General features: G+C 43.4%; 1 protein-coding gene across 1 annotated transcript in view; it reads left to right on the top strand.

The window, feature by feature from the left end:
* The window catches only part of LOC140406566 (solute carrier family 23 member 1-like), a 46,943-nt gene extending 34,326 nt beyond the window's left edge, over nt 1-12,617 (top strand). The window contains exons 8-11 of the mRNA XM_072494565.1: nt 2,436-2,565; nt 4,175-4,318; nt 5,519-5,614; nt 11,559-12,617. Of these exons, the coding sequence (XP_072350666.1) occupies nt 2,436-2,565; nt 4,175-4,318; nt 5,519-5,614; nt 11,559-11,800 (612 nt within the window). The 3' untranslated portion in view covers nt 11,801-12,617. The remainder of the gene's footprint in view (nt 1-2,435; nt 2,566-4,174; nt 4,319-5,518; nt 5,615-11,558) is intronic.
* The last annotated feature ends 1,006 nt before the right edge of the window (nt 12,618-13,623 follow it).

The raw sequence follows: 13,623 nt of genomic DNA, 5'->3' as shown, positions 1-13,623 counted from the left end.
ATTGAGACTAAAATCATGGGCGGGATTCTCTGACCCCCCGCCGGGTCGGAGAATCGCCAGGGGGGCGGCGTGAAACCCGTTCCCGCCAGCTGCAGAATTCCCTGGCGCCGGAGATTTGGCGGGGGCCGGAATCGCACCGTGCCGGTCGGCAGCCACTCGCAGCAGCCCCCACGGCGATTCTCCGACCCGCGATGGACCGAAGTCCCGCTCATTCTATGCAGGTCCCGCCAGCGTAAATTGGACGATGTCCCTTACCAGCGGGACATGGTGACGCGAGCGGGCTCCGGGGTCCTGGGGGGGGTGTCGCGGGGCGATCTGGTCCCGGGGGGGTGCCTCCACGGTTGCCTGGCCCGAGATCGGGGCCCACCGATCCGCGGGCGGGCCTGTGCAGCGGGGCACTCTTTTCTACGCGCCGGCCGTGTAGGCCTCCGCGATGGCCGGCGCGAAGGTGAACCCCCCCGCGCATGCGCGGGGATGACGTCAGCAGCTGTTGATACTCCCGCGCATGCGCGGACCCGCGCCGGCCGGTGGAGTCCCTTCGGCCCCGGCTGGCGCGGCGCCAAAGGCCTTCTACGCCGGCCGGCAGGGCGCAAACCACTCCAGCGCCGGCTTAGCCCCTGAAGGTGTGAAGGATTCTACGCCACTCCGTCCCGCCGGGACCCCCCGTCCTGCCAGGTACGGGAGAATCCCACCCCTCGTATTCAACCTTTTGCGATTTGATCACCAATTCTACAAAAACCTTTATTTTGTTCAATCAATTTTGTTCTAATTTTTGATTAGAATGTGAATAAGATTGCACAACTGTAGCCACCTGGGATGGCCACTTACAAGAAGAAACATGGACGTTCGCAAAGCCCAAAGGGAAATATGGATAATGTAAGATTCAGGCAGGCATAGAGCCTGCATTTATATTCGTGAGCAGAGAATCCAGACAGCATTGAAACCCCCAACCGGTTAGCATTTAATAGCCCATCTCTGTCAGACAAAGGATTGATACTCGGGTAACCGATACAAGCCCAGACATTTCGGCGCTACTCCCTTTACTCAGGAAGCATAAGCAGCAGGGTCAATGACCGCTTAGGACATGCCAGCCATCAAGGCACCCGCCCCTTTATTGGCTCAGATCGAAGGCAGTGATCGAGAACTGCCCTAATTAATTGAGTCCAAACCTTGGGACCGCCCAAAAGAGTGCAAAACTCCCCAAGGATAAAGAGAGACACTACCATGTGTTCGACCTCTTTTGGACCTGGCGCTCCGGCAACGTCCATCCTCAATCGCAGCACCACCAAAAGCAAGTTCAAGTTCAACGCTCGCTACCAGACGGATGATCCTAGCCGAACCGCTGTTACTTCTCCAGATCCAGCCAATCCATATTTGAACAAAGGCCTCTGTTCCTCTGACCTAAACAGGGTGCCTGAAGTTAAGTACAGGTTGTCATAGTTGTTAGGTGAAGTTTAGCTCGTAGTGTTTATGTTGCATGTGTAAGTTAGCCTTGTGTGTAAATAAAGTACCATTGATCTTGAACTAACTAACTGGTTGTTTGGCTCTTTGATCTATACTCGGTTGAACCTTGTGGCGGTATCATTTGATACCTGGCGACTCTGAAAGCATATCATATAAATATCTATATAAAAGAAGGGCAACCTTATTGACTGCCATATTTATAGCAAGTAAAGATAGCAACAAAACAAACAGGTAAACCTATCTGACGTTTATTTTTTCCCCCACTTGATCAAAGTTCTCCGATTACCATCAAAATGTAAGCATTTCATTAATCCGCAGCTGAACGTGGTTTTGCCATCTCGTATAAATATTTTTCTTAACATTAGGCGCACTGCCATTAACAACATTTTGTGAAGCTGCTCAATATTATTGGATTCACTAGAGCTTTTCAAACAAACTTACTGAGGCACAGTTGAAATTTTGACCCTTTAAAAGCACAACCACAGGGCAGCACGGTGGCGCAGTGGGTTAGCCCTGCTGCCTCACGGCGCTGAGGTCCCAGGTTCGATCCCGGCTCTGTCTATGTGGAGTTTGCATATTCTCCCCGTGTTTGCGTGGGTTTCACCCCCCACAACCCAAGGATGTGCAGCCTAGGCGGATTGGCCATGCTAAATTGCCCCTTATTTGGAAAAAATGAATTGGGTACTCAATTTTTTTTCTTTTTAAATAAATAAATAAAAGCACAACCACTGTTTTCAATTCAACATTTTGTTCCAATAAGCAAATTATTTGCAATATATCAATTATTAATATTTCCATTAAGACAAAACTAAAAAGATTTCTCATCAGAACGGTTGGTGCATCAAATTGAGGTTTCAGTGCCTTCAATGGTTTTTCACAGAACTACTTCCATTCTTGTAATTAAGCTCAATGAAACAAGGAATCGCACTGTTGGTTTAACTTTTCTAAATAATATTATTCTGTTTCTCAAGGTTGGTAGTAGGCGCGTAGTGCAGTATGGAGCTGTTATTATGTTGGTCTTGGGGACAGTCGGGAAATTTACAGCGCTGTTTGCTTCACTCCCAGATCCCATTCTTGGAGGCATGTTTTGCACTTTGTTTGGTAAGTTGAAGTATCACACTTGAAACTTCGTCTGTTTCATATGGACTGTTCTATATGAACAGTATTATTATGGCTAGGATTTGTGGACACTTCCAGTCTGTAATTGGGATGTCTGTGTGTAAGATGTGTGTATTTCCCGACCATGATTTTTCTCAATTTGAAATTAAATCCTAGCAGGAACTTTTAGTGATTTTTAAAACTTGGGAGAAGGTTATTTATTACCAGACACTTGGACTGGATGTTCAAATGCAATGTTTTAATCACTCGTCTCTCACATGATCACACACGCAAAGGTTAAATACAGCTGCAATGAGAAAAATTGAATTTATAATTCAGCCATGATGTCATCTTGGTTGAGTTAATACTTTTAGTTGGAGTGAAGGTCTTTCAGAAATGAGTATTCTCGTTGGCCTCTGTAGGATAATGTCTGGGAGGTTGGTTCTCAGATGGGCTAGGAAGTGGGCATGGAAGCTGGCACAAATACAACACTTAGGCTGCATTAAAAACTTTCAACTATGATATTTCAACTGTTTCGGATGCTTTCTGGTCCTTCAGATATTTCTCTCTCACTCACCCAGATCTAATTAACACTTCTGGGATTCAGATCACACAATGCAATATAGTTGCCAATATTCATTCAATCTTATCTCTATCCCAAATTGAGCTCAAAAAAGCCTTTGTTCACTCTTTTGAGGTCAACAATCCAAAGATTCAAATTCAAATTCCTCAAACACTGGTTGATCCTTAAACAGTGAGATGCTTACCCTTATCTAGTTCATGTTTAACTAGATATTTACCACCAAATCAAGCACTGTCCATAGTCACCTGCTAAATTGCAGCCGTAAGAAAGGTTGTGGCCATTTTCACAAAGTATGATGTTGCAATCTAGAGTTTCCGATATCATGCTTTGAGTTGTGCAAAGGCAGACAGACTCCCAATTTTATAATGCTTTGATATTAAATGGTATTTCCGAATGAAATGTCACACTCTCTGCAGCAATGCAGGCAGTGAAAAGTGCACACTGTATAAACCTCATCAGCCAGATAGGGAGGTATGCTTCTTTATCAATATCATGATATTATGTGGGTGTGTTGTGTTACATAAATAAATAATTAAAATATAAAGTAACCGTTGTACTGCTTTTAAACGTCTGGAGAGAATGAAACTCCTTATCTGGGGAGAATGAAACTCCTTATCTGCTGTGTCTTTGGTGGAAGAAGCATTTTAAGGTTTCTGATTAGTGTGATGATGTTGCAATGAACATATCATAATCCCCATGGACCCACTCATTAAATTTCAAAGAAAACATCATACATCGTTGGATTTATGGTAAATGCAGCCAAAGTTTTTTTTTTTTAAGCCTTTATTTCTGTAACATCTTTTGTAATAGAATCACACTGTTAATGACCACCACACTGTCCATTATTCTATAAATTCCTTTACAAAACCAATTTGGTGGAAATTAATTAACACTTAATTAATTAAAAAATTAAGAGCAAAAATTGGTGCTGCGTTTTAGCAATAATTGTGCTGTGTTTTAGATGGGTTTAAAAAAAAATTGTTGGCAGTATCATTTTGTTAATTTAAGCTGCTGTCTTTTATTTTTCAGGAATGATCACTGCTGTTGGGCTTTCCAATCTTCAGTTTGTAGACATGAATTCTTCCCGCAATCTCTTTGTCTTGGGGTTCTCTATGTTTTTTGGTTTAACGCTGCCAAATTATTTGGATGCAAACCCTACTGTTATTAATACAGGTAAGCAACCTACTGGAACTGATGATTGTGTGTTATATGTAATTGTAAGGGGCAAGATCCAGAGTGCTGCCCTAATAAGTAAAGGCATATGATTCCTTAATGACCATAGAGCAAGTTGTATACACTTGAGAACTCGCTTTATGGGTTTGTACTCAGTAATACTTTCACAGCCCATAGTCCCTGAAGGATCATAGGCATCTCTGTCTATTAGAGAGAACAAATGGTTTTACAGCTCGAGGCACCACTCCACATTAGGCATGGAGCAAGGCGAGGAGGAATGGTCCCATAAAATACTACAGCTGGCATGGGGATTGAACCCATACCATTGGCGTCATCCTGCAGCACACTCTGTCCTCTAATCCACAACCTGATAACCCATGTGAAGATAAAGCATTTATAAGTGTATTATAAGTGTAATTGTGTAATGGCTCTGCATTACAAAAATAAAAGACAAGGCTACACTATATCCAGAATAACAAAAATATATTTTTCCTAGTTTTGAGCCTCAAGTTAGTTAAACTTTAGGACTGTGATCCTGTTGTCAGGATCAAATGTGCGTCCCAAACATACACTACACCACAAATAGGCAACCAACACTAATTGGATTCTGTACCACCAGCCTCCAAAAATCCTGCCATGGTCTCTGGGACCTCATCTACAGCATTCAACCAGTTCTATTAAGTGAAAACGTCTCTTTTTTTTTTTCTCTTTCTTCATTGCTTAATTTTAAGACATTGCCCAGACTCTGTGAAAGAATAAATTAAAGATCTTGTTGCCCAGGCCAGCATTTATTGCCCATCCTTAATTGTCCTCCATGTGGTGAGCCGCTTTCCTGAAGTCCACTTATTGTCGGTATACCCACAATGATGTTAGGAAGGGAGTTCAAAAATCTTTGCCTGATCCGGCACTATTTCTAGGGCAATGTTGTTCCAGGTCAGGATGGTGTGTGGCTTGGAGGGGAACTTTCAAATGGTTTGTTCCCATGCGTCTGGTATCCTTGTCCTGTCCTTGGTGAATGAATTTTGGAGGTCCTGTCACAGGGCCAAGGTGAGTCCCTGCAGTGCCTGTTGTAGATGGTACACACTGCTGCCATTGTGTTGATAGTGGAGCAAGTGAACGTTGAAGGTGGTAGTGGTGCGACACAAATCCTTACTTATATGATTTTAAGATCGGAACAACATGAACTTCCTTCTCTTGCAGGTATTCCAGAAATTAATCAAATTCTGACTGTGTTGTTGACAACAGAAATGTTTGTTGGAGGTTGCCTTGCTTTCATCTTGGATAATACTATTCCAGGTATATTTATTTTCACATTTAATTGAATCAAATTTAACATTTCAAATGTAGCTGTATGAAACAAAGCTGTTCTGTTTGAGTTGAGTGGTGATTGAAACCTTCAGGATGGTTCAGGACTTGGAGTTGTGATGGATATGGGGTGGATGATGGGTATGGAGTGGGAGGTGGGCTAAGAGGCAGAGCAAAGTACATCTTCCTGCAGTATTGGATTTTTGAGTCCTGCTTTACGTAGGATTTAGTTTGACTTGTGTACATGAGCATTCATGTGGAGCTCAATTGTCTCCTCAACCACCCTCTCATCAACCACCCTCATCTAAAAGTATTTTCCCATTCAATTTCCAACATTGGATGTATTTTAAAGAACAATCAACTGCAGGGACAATGCTATTCGATAACTACTTTATTCAAATCTGAGAATATTAGATTTTTTTTTTTTTTTTGCAAGATATTCCTTCAGAAATGAAACGTGGAACAGACATTTGTCCAAAAGCTAATGTAATTTTTATCCTGCTAAAATTATTTGGGAATATAATTGAATAATAAGGAACTAGACTTGTGTGAAGTACAGATGGAAATAAATGATTTCCTGACCTGCAACCATCAAAAGATGGTTCGCTGGTAAAGGATGAATAATGTAGGTTGCAAGTTAAATTTAGAACATAAGAACATGGGAATATAATTGAATAATAAGGAACTAGACTTGTGTGAAGTACAGATGGAAATAAATGATTTCCTGACCTGCAACCATCAAAAGATGGTTCGCTGGTAAAAGATGAATAATGTAGGTTGCAAGTTAAATTTAGAACATAAGAACATAAGAACTAGGAGCAGGAGTAGGCAATCTGGCCCCTCAAACCTGCTCCACCATTCAATGAGATCATGGCTGATCTTTTGTGGACTCAGCTCTACTTTCCGGCCCGAACACCATAACCCTTAATCCCTTTACTCTTCAAAAAACTATCTATCTTTATCTTAAAAACATTTAATGAAGGAGCTGCTTCACTGGGCAAGGAATTCCATAGATTCACAACCCTTTGGGTGAAGAAGTTCCTCTTAACCTCGGTCCTAAATCTACTTCCCCTTATTTTGAGGCTATGCCCCCTAGTTCTGCTTTCACCCGCCAGTGGAAACAACCTGCCCGCATCTATCCCATCTATTCCCTTCATAATCTTATGTTTCTATAAGATCCCCCCTCATCCTTCTAAATTCCAACGAGTACAGTCCCAGTCTACGCAACATCTCCTCGTAATCCAACCCCTTCAGCTCTGGGATTAACCTAGTGAATCTCCTCTGCACACCCTCCAGTGCTGAAACTACCAAAACTGAACACAATACTCCAGGTGTGGCCTCACTAATACCTTATACAATTGCAGTATAACCTCCCTAGTCTTAAACTCCATCCCTCTAGCAATGAAGGACAAAATTCCATTTGCTTTCTTAATCACCTGTTGCACCTATAAACCAACGTTTTGCGAGTCATGCATTAGCACACCCAGGTCTCTCTGCACAGCAGCATGTTTTAATATTTTATCATTTAAATAATAATCCCTTTTGCTGTTATTCCTACCAAAATGGATAACCTCACATTTGTCAACATTGTATTCCATCTGCCCGACCCTAGCCCATTCACTTAGCCTATCCAAATCCCTCTGCAGACTTCCAGTATCCTCTGCACTTTTTGTTTTACCACTTATCTTCGTGTCGTCTGCAAACTTGGACACATTGCCCTTGGTCCCCAACTCCAAATCATCTATGTAAATTGTGAACAGTTGTGGGCCCAACACTGATCCCTGAGGGACACCACCAGCTACTGATTGCCTACCAGAGAAACACCCATTAATCCCCACTCTTTGCTTTCTATTAATTAACCAATCCTCTATCCATGCTACTACTTTCCCCTTAATGCCATGTATGTTTATCTTATGCAGCAACCTTTTGTGTGGCACCTTGTCAAAGGCTTTCTGGAAATCCAGATATACCACATCCATTGGCTCCCCGTTATCTACCGCACTGTTAATGTCCTCACAAAATTCCACTAAATTAGTTAGGCACGACCTGCCCTTTATGAACCCATGCTGCGTCTGCCCAATGGGACAATTTCCATCCAGATGCCTCGCTATTTCTTCCTTGATGATAGATTCCAGCATCTTCCCTACTACCGAAGTTAAGCTCACTGGCCTGTAATTACCCGCTTTCTGCTACCTCTTTTTTAAACTGTGGTGTCACGTTTGCTAATTTCCAATCCGCCGGATTTTTTAAATTTAGAGTACCCAATTATTTTTTTCCAATTTGGTGTGGCCAATCCACATAACCTGCACATCTTTGGGTTGTGGAGGTGAAACCCAAATAGGCACTGGGAGAATGTGCAGGTTGTCGGTTAAATTAATGCTTATTTTTGACTTTTTTGTTGGAGGGAGGGGATGAAAAAGCAAGATAACTTGGCCAGCACATCTAGGCAGCTGACTTGAGAGTTCTGTAATGTTCATTATAAGGTATTCTCTGGAAGGAGTGTGCTGGAATAATATATATTCTATCACTGTCGGATTAGATTACTTAAAATGCTAGAAGCCACTTGACACAGCGAAGCCTGTGTCGGCTCTTCAATTTGGCATATTTACTCTAATCCCATTACTTTTTCCTTTCTCTGTAGCCTTTTCAGTTCACCTTGTCCTGTTCATCACCGAAATACTATTTCAACCTTTGCACTAATGCCTGCCTCCACCCGCACTCTGTGGTGCTGGGGGTGTTGGGTTCTGTGATGTAGTCGTTGTAATGATGTACACAGAACATAAAGATGATTTATTAATAAACCCGTGAAAAAGAGAACCATAGGATTTACAGTGCAGAAGGAGGCCATTCGGCCCGTCGAGTCTGCACCGGCTCTTGGAAAGAGCATCTTACCAAGCCTCCACCCTATCCCTGTAATCCAGTATCCCCATCTAACCTTTTTGGACACTGAGCAATTTTAGCATGGCCGATCCACCTAACCTGCACATCATTGGACTGTGTGAGGAAACTGGAGCACCTGGAGGAAACCCACGCACACACCGGAGGACGTGTAAACTCCGCACGGACAGTGACCCAAGCTGGGAATCGAACTTGGGACCCTGGAGCTGTGAAGCAATTGTGCTAACCACTGTGCTATCATGCTGCCCTAACTAAAGAATTACTATACAGACGATTGCTACTAAATGAATTCGGGGAATTCTCCTGGAGCTACTCTTTAGTGCGACTGAATACTTGTATGTCATCATGCCAATTGCTGGGTGTGTTGAGTCATGTGATGGATCTCTATCGCCACCAGCTGGTTGGAGGTTGCATTACTAACTATATGCAGAACTGTGCACAGGCATATCACCTCAGGGCACACTTCATAGATGCTGGACTGGCAGTGTCAGGATGCCTAGGCATCAGGTTGGCACTGCCAAGGGTTGGGGCCTGTGGGCACCATGCTCATGAAAGGAGGGAGTATGAAGGGGCTTAATAAAGTTTGGTGAGTGCAGGGGATCCTGAAAGGGGGGTCCTCAGTGACTCCATAGTGGGGTGTGCACACTTGGGAGGTGGGGGGTAATGCACATGTATGCGGAGGGTGGCATTGTTTGTGGGTGCGGGGGTGCACTGAAGCTTACTTGGAGATCAGGGCACCCTTTCAAAATGACACCCCAATCCCTGAGGAGCTGCGCTCACCGGTGAGTTCAACTCCACACTGCTGAGACTTTTCTCACGCTGCTGAGACTTTTCTAAAGTGTGGGCTAGGCTGGGAGAAACTCCAAAAGGTTCCAAATAATGACGTGTGGGTAAATACAGGTCTGGATGTCGACAGAAAAGCCAGCAGGGCACACCCGGCCAAACTCGCCCAAAATGACACTTGGTCGTTCTTTGGGGGGATCGTGCCCTTAATGGTAAATTTGCTCATCCTGCAAGCCTCTTGGGCGGGATTCTCCACTCCCACGCCGAAGTGGCCGCGCCGTCGTGAACGCCGTCGAGGTTCACGACGGCGCGGAACGGCCCCGGTCCCGACCGATTCAGGCCCTGACAATGGGCCAGTATCGGGGCTGCGTCATCTACACGCGCCAGGCCTTGTCGCCCGCGTAAAAGCGGCGCCGCATAGATGGCGCAGCCGGCTCCGCATAACGGACGTCATCCGCGTATGCGTGGTTGCCGTCCTCTCTAAGTCCGCCCCGCATGGGGGACGGATCTTGCGGGGCCGCGGAAGGAAGGAGGTCCTCCTTCAGAGAGGGTGGCCCCACGATCGGTGGGCACCGATCGCGGGCCACCCCACATTCCAGGTGAAGCCCGGTGCAGGATCCCCCCCCCCAGGCCGCCCCCGCAGCATTCACGCACCGCCCACGACTTCAGCGACCAGGTGTGGACGCGCCAGGGGGAACCCGCCGTTCTGGCCTGGCCGCTCGGCCCATCCGGGCCTCAGAATAGCGGGGCTGCCGGCGAATCGCCATTTTCGGTGTCTCCGGTGATTCTGCGGCCTGCGGCCCGCGAAACTCGACCGGGCCGTTCCCGCCGCTTGGGAGAATCGCGGGAGGGTGTCGGACCGGCGTCCCCGGAAATGTTGGCGGCCCAGGCAATTCTCCCAACCGACGTGGGAGTGGAGAATCGCGCCCCTTGTATTATGGTACAATCCTCACCTAATTAGCTATATCTGGATTTCTATATCCAAGTCGTTTATGTATATGATGAACAACAGCATGAATCCTTGCAGAATATCATTTTCCACTTTCTGCTAGTCATGGAAACCAATGCTCCTAGAAGTTTCACAGGGATCGTTGCTGGGGCCTCGGTTGTTTGTGGCATACATAAACAATTTGGAGGAAAATGTAGCTGATCTGATTGGTAAGTTTGTGGATGACACCCAAGGTAAGTGGAGGTGCAGATAGTGTTAAGGATTGTCAGAGGATACAGCAGGACATAGATAGGTTGGAGACTTGGGCAGAGAAATGGCAAATGGTGTTTCATCCGGACAAATGTGAGGTAATACATTTTGGTAGGTCTAACAAAAGAGGGGAAATATACAGTAAATGGTGAAACTTAGAATATAGATAGTCAGAGATCTGGGCGTACACTTCCACAGATCTTTGAAAGTGACAACCCAAGTGGACAAGGTAATCAAGAAAGCATATGGAATGCTTGCCTTCATTGGAAGGGACATAACTATAAAAACTGACGAGTCATGTTACATTTGTTTCGGATCTTGGTAAGGCTGCACTTGGAATATTGCGCACAATTCTGGCCGCCACACTACCAGAGGATGAGAAGACTTTGGAGAGGGTGCAGAGCAGGTTTACCAGGATGTTGCCTGGTCTGGAGTGTGTTAGCTATGCGGAGAGGCTGAATAGGCTCTGACTGTTTTCATTAGAACGGTGGAGGTTGATAAGAGGTCTACAAGATTGAGAGACATGGATATAGTGGATGGGCAGACACACTTTCCCAGGGTAGAGGAAGTCAGTCACTAGGTGGCATAGGTTTAATGTTCATGGGGCAAGATTTAAAGAATATGTGTGAGGCAGGTTTTTTTTTAGACGGAGGGTGGTGCGTGCCTGGAACGTGCTGCCAGGGGAGGTTGTGGAAGCAGATACATTAACGGCGTTCAAAAGGCATCTTGACAAATACATGGATAGGATGGGTATAGAGGGATACGGCACTAGGAAGTGCTGAGGGTTTTGGCCAAGGGTGGTATCATGATCGGTACAGGCTTGGAGGGCTGACAGCCCTGTTCTGTGCTGTATTGTTCTTTGTTCTTTGCTTTCACTATATAGATACATAGAAGATAGGAGCAGGAGGAGGACTTTTGGCCCTTCGAGCCTGCTCCGCCATTCATCACGTTCTATCTGTTATGAACTATCTTGGTTTTTTTGAGTAGTAAAATCACAATACATTTGCATTATATATTAATTTACAATGTTTTGTGAAACATGTATTTCTTGATTAGGTACAAAGGAGGAACGTGGACTTGTACAGTGGAAAGAAGGGGCACTTGCAAATTGTGACACATCCATAGATATGAAAACCTACGACTTTCCAATAGGAATGAACTTGGTGAAGAAAGTTCAGTGTTTACAACGCATGCCTATTTGTCCAGTTTTTATAGGATTTTATTCAAGGAAGAAGCGCAATGACTTGGCTGCATGTGTAATAGAAAATGGTGACCCTATTGTGTGCACTAAAGTATAATGTGATGTTTCAATGTGTGAAACTAAACATATATTAATATGCTGCTCTAGTTAGTCCTGTGCACCCTACAATAGTGTCATCAAGATCATTTTAACATCATTTACACAAGTGCTTTTTCAGGGAGTAAGTGGATTGTGTAGATAATCTTGTATACTTTTATCAATTGTACTTAATTTTAATAGTTTTAAAATTTGGAAAAACTGATCCAAAATAAACATGTCTGTGGTAGCATCAATAAGGATGAGGTCATTTGGAATAGAATATAGATTTGAGCCTTCAGGACCAGGTCAAATATATAATTTGAAGAACCATTTTCCCCTCTGTTATGTTGAAGAGGAAGTGCAGATCCATAAAGACAGTCTTTGGGGGTGAGAGATGAAGAGTTAAACGAAACATTATTTTTCTCTGCATCATTATCAAATGCAGTTGGTTTCAAGTCTGAGATAATAATGCTTAGAAAGACGAAACATTAAAGGATTGACAAGTGCACAATTCAGTTAATAAATTGTGAACCTCTCTCATTTATTGTGTGAATTATCCGAGCAAGGAAATAGTTTGAATATATTGTCACAAAGAAATGTTATACAAATTTGTAAATGCCATTTTATGCAGCAATGTTTTAATAATGGGCAGTCTTGATGCTGGGATTAATCTTAAATCAGCAAATCTATGTTCAATGATCTACTCTGATTATTTTTTAATGAATTATCTTGATCACATGTACTGGAAGTATTTGAAATAAACTAAACTGCAAAGACATTCATATTTCACCTGCATGGCGTACAAGTGTGGAAAAATAAATTCTCCTCTTGAATAATGTTACGTGTAGAATTTGTCACAGCAGCAGTCTATCTAACAATTCCATGAAATATCAGTTCAATAAAACATTTTTAGTGGTTAAAGGCAAGATATTGAGAATTTTTTTAAAAATGCATCTTCAGAATTTGCTCCCTTTTGCCATTCAGTATTTAGATATGCTGAAGGAAAAACATTAAAATAAGAATACTGGTTCATGCTGAAGGAAAAACATTAAAATAAGAATACTGGTTCAAACATTTTTTTCCATCTTTTAAAGTGAAACCCATAATTCTACACACACAGCTTATTATATAGGAAAACAGTGGTTTGGCTGTGCAGTTACTGCATCACATATTTCATCATCTGACACCATTTTTGTGTACACCATTTTGACACCATTTTTGTGTACACCATTTTAGATATGTCCACCTAATGGATCTGGGGGAATGTTGCTCTTATCTTGGAATTCTTTATTTGTGGCTGGTAGACATCTGTTTTGAAGATTGGCTTTGTTTATCATTTTTGTAAACAGGCCACTTTGTGCGGCATTACCATGGATAATCCACCAAAAATGTAAGCAATCTGAACAAAATTGGCATTTTTGGCAATAACGCTAGTGTGAACATTTTTGTATTCCTGTTCAAACTTTTTTGAATACCCCCTTCCCTATCCCTTCTTGCAGAGCATTTGGGTTTGAAAGGGTTGCAAAGTCTCTATAAACTGAGTGGACTATGAAATGCATGAAAAAAATCTTTGAAATCATGTTTAAAACCCACTATCCACCATTTACCTCGACCCCTGAAATGGAAAGTAAGTTTGAAAAACAGACACATCAAGCGCATTTTGAATGTCATTTTTTTTATGGGGCTGTTTAGCATAGGGCTAAATCACTGGCTTTAAAAGCAGGCCAGCAGCACAGTTCAATTCCTGTACCAGTCTCCCCGAACAGGTGCTGGAATGTGGCGACTAGGGGCTTTTCACAGTAACTTCATTTGAAGCCTACTTGTGACTAAGTGATTTTCATT

The sequence above is a fragment of the Scyliorhinus torazame genome, unplaced genomic scaffold (assembly GCF_047496885.1).
Source record: "Scyliorhinus torazame isolate Kashiwa2021f unplaced genomic scaffold, sScyTor2.1 scaffold_629, whole genome shotgun sequence".
Taxonomy (NCBI): Eukaryota; Metazoa; Chordata; class Chondrichthyes; order Carcharhiniformes; family Scyliorhinidae; genus Scyliorhinus; species Scyliorhinus torazame.
Note: the sequence above shows the minus strand (reverse complement) of the source record. Positions and strands in the feature narration are given on the sequence as shown.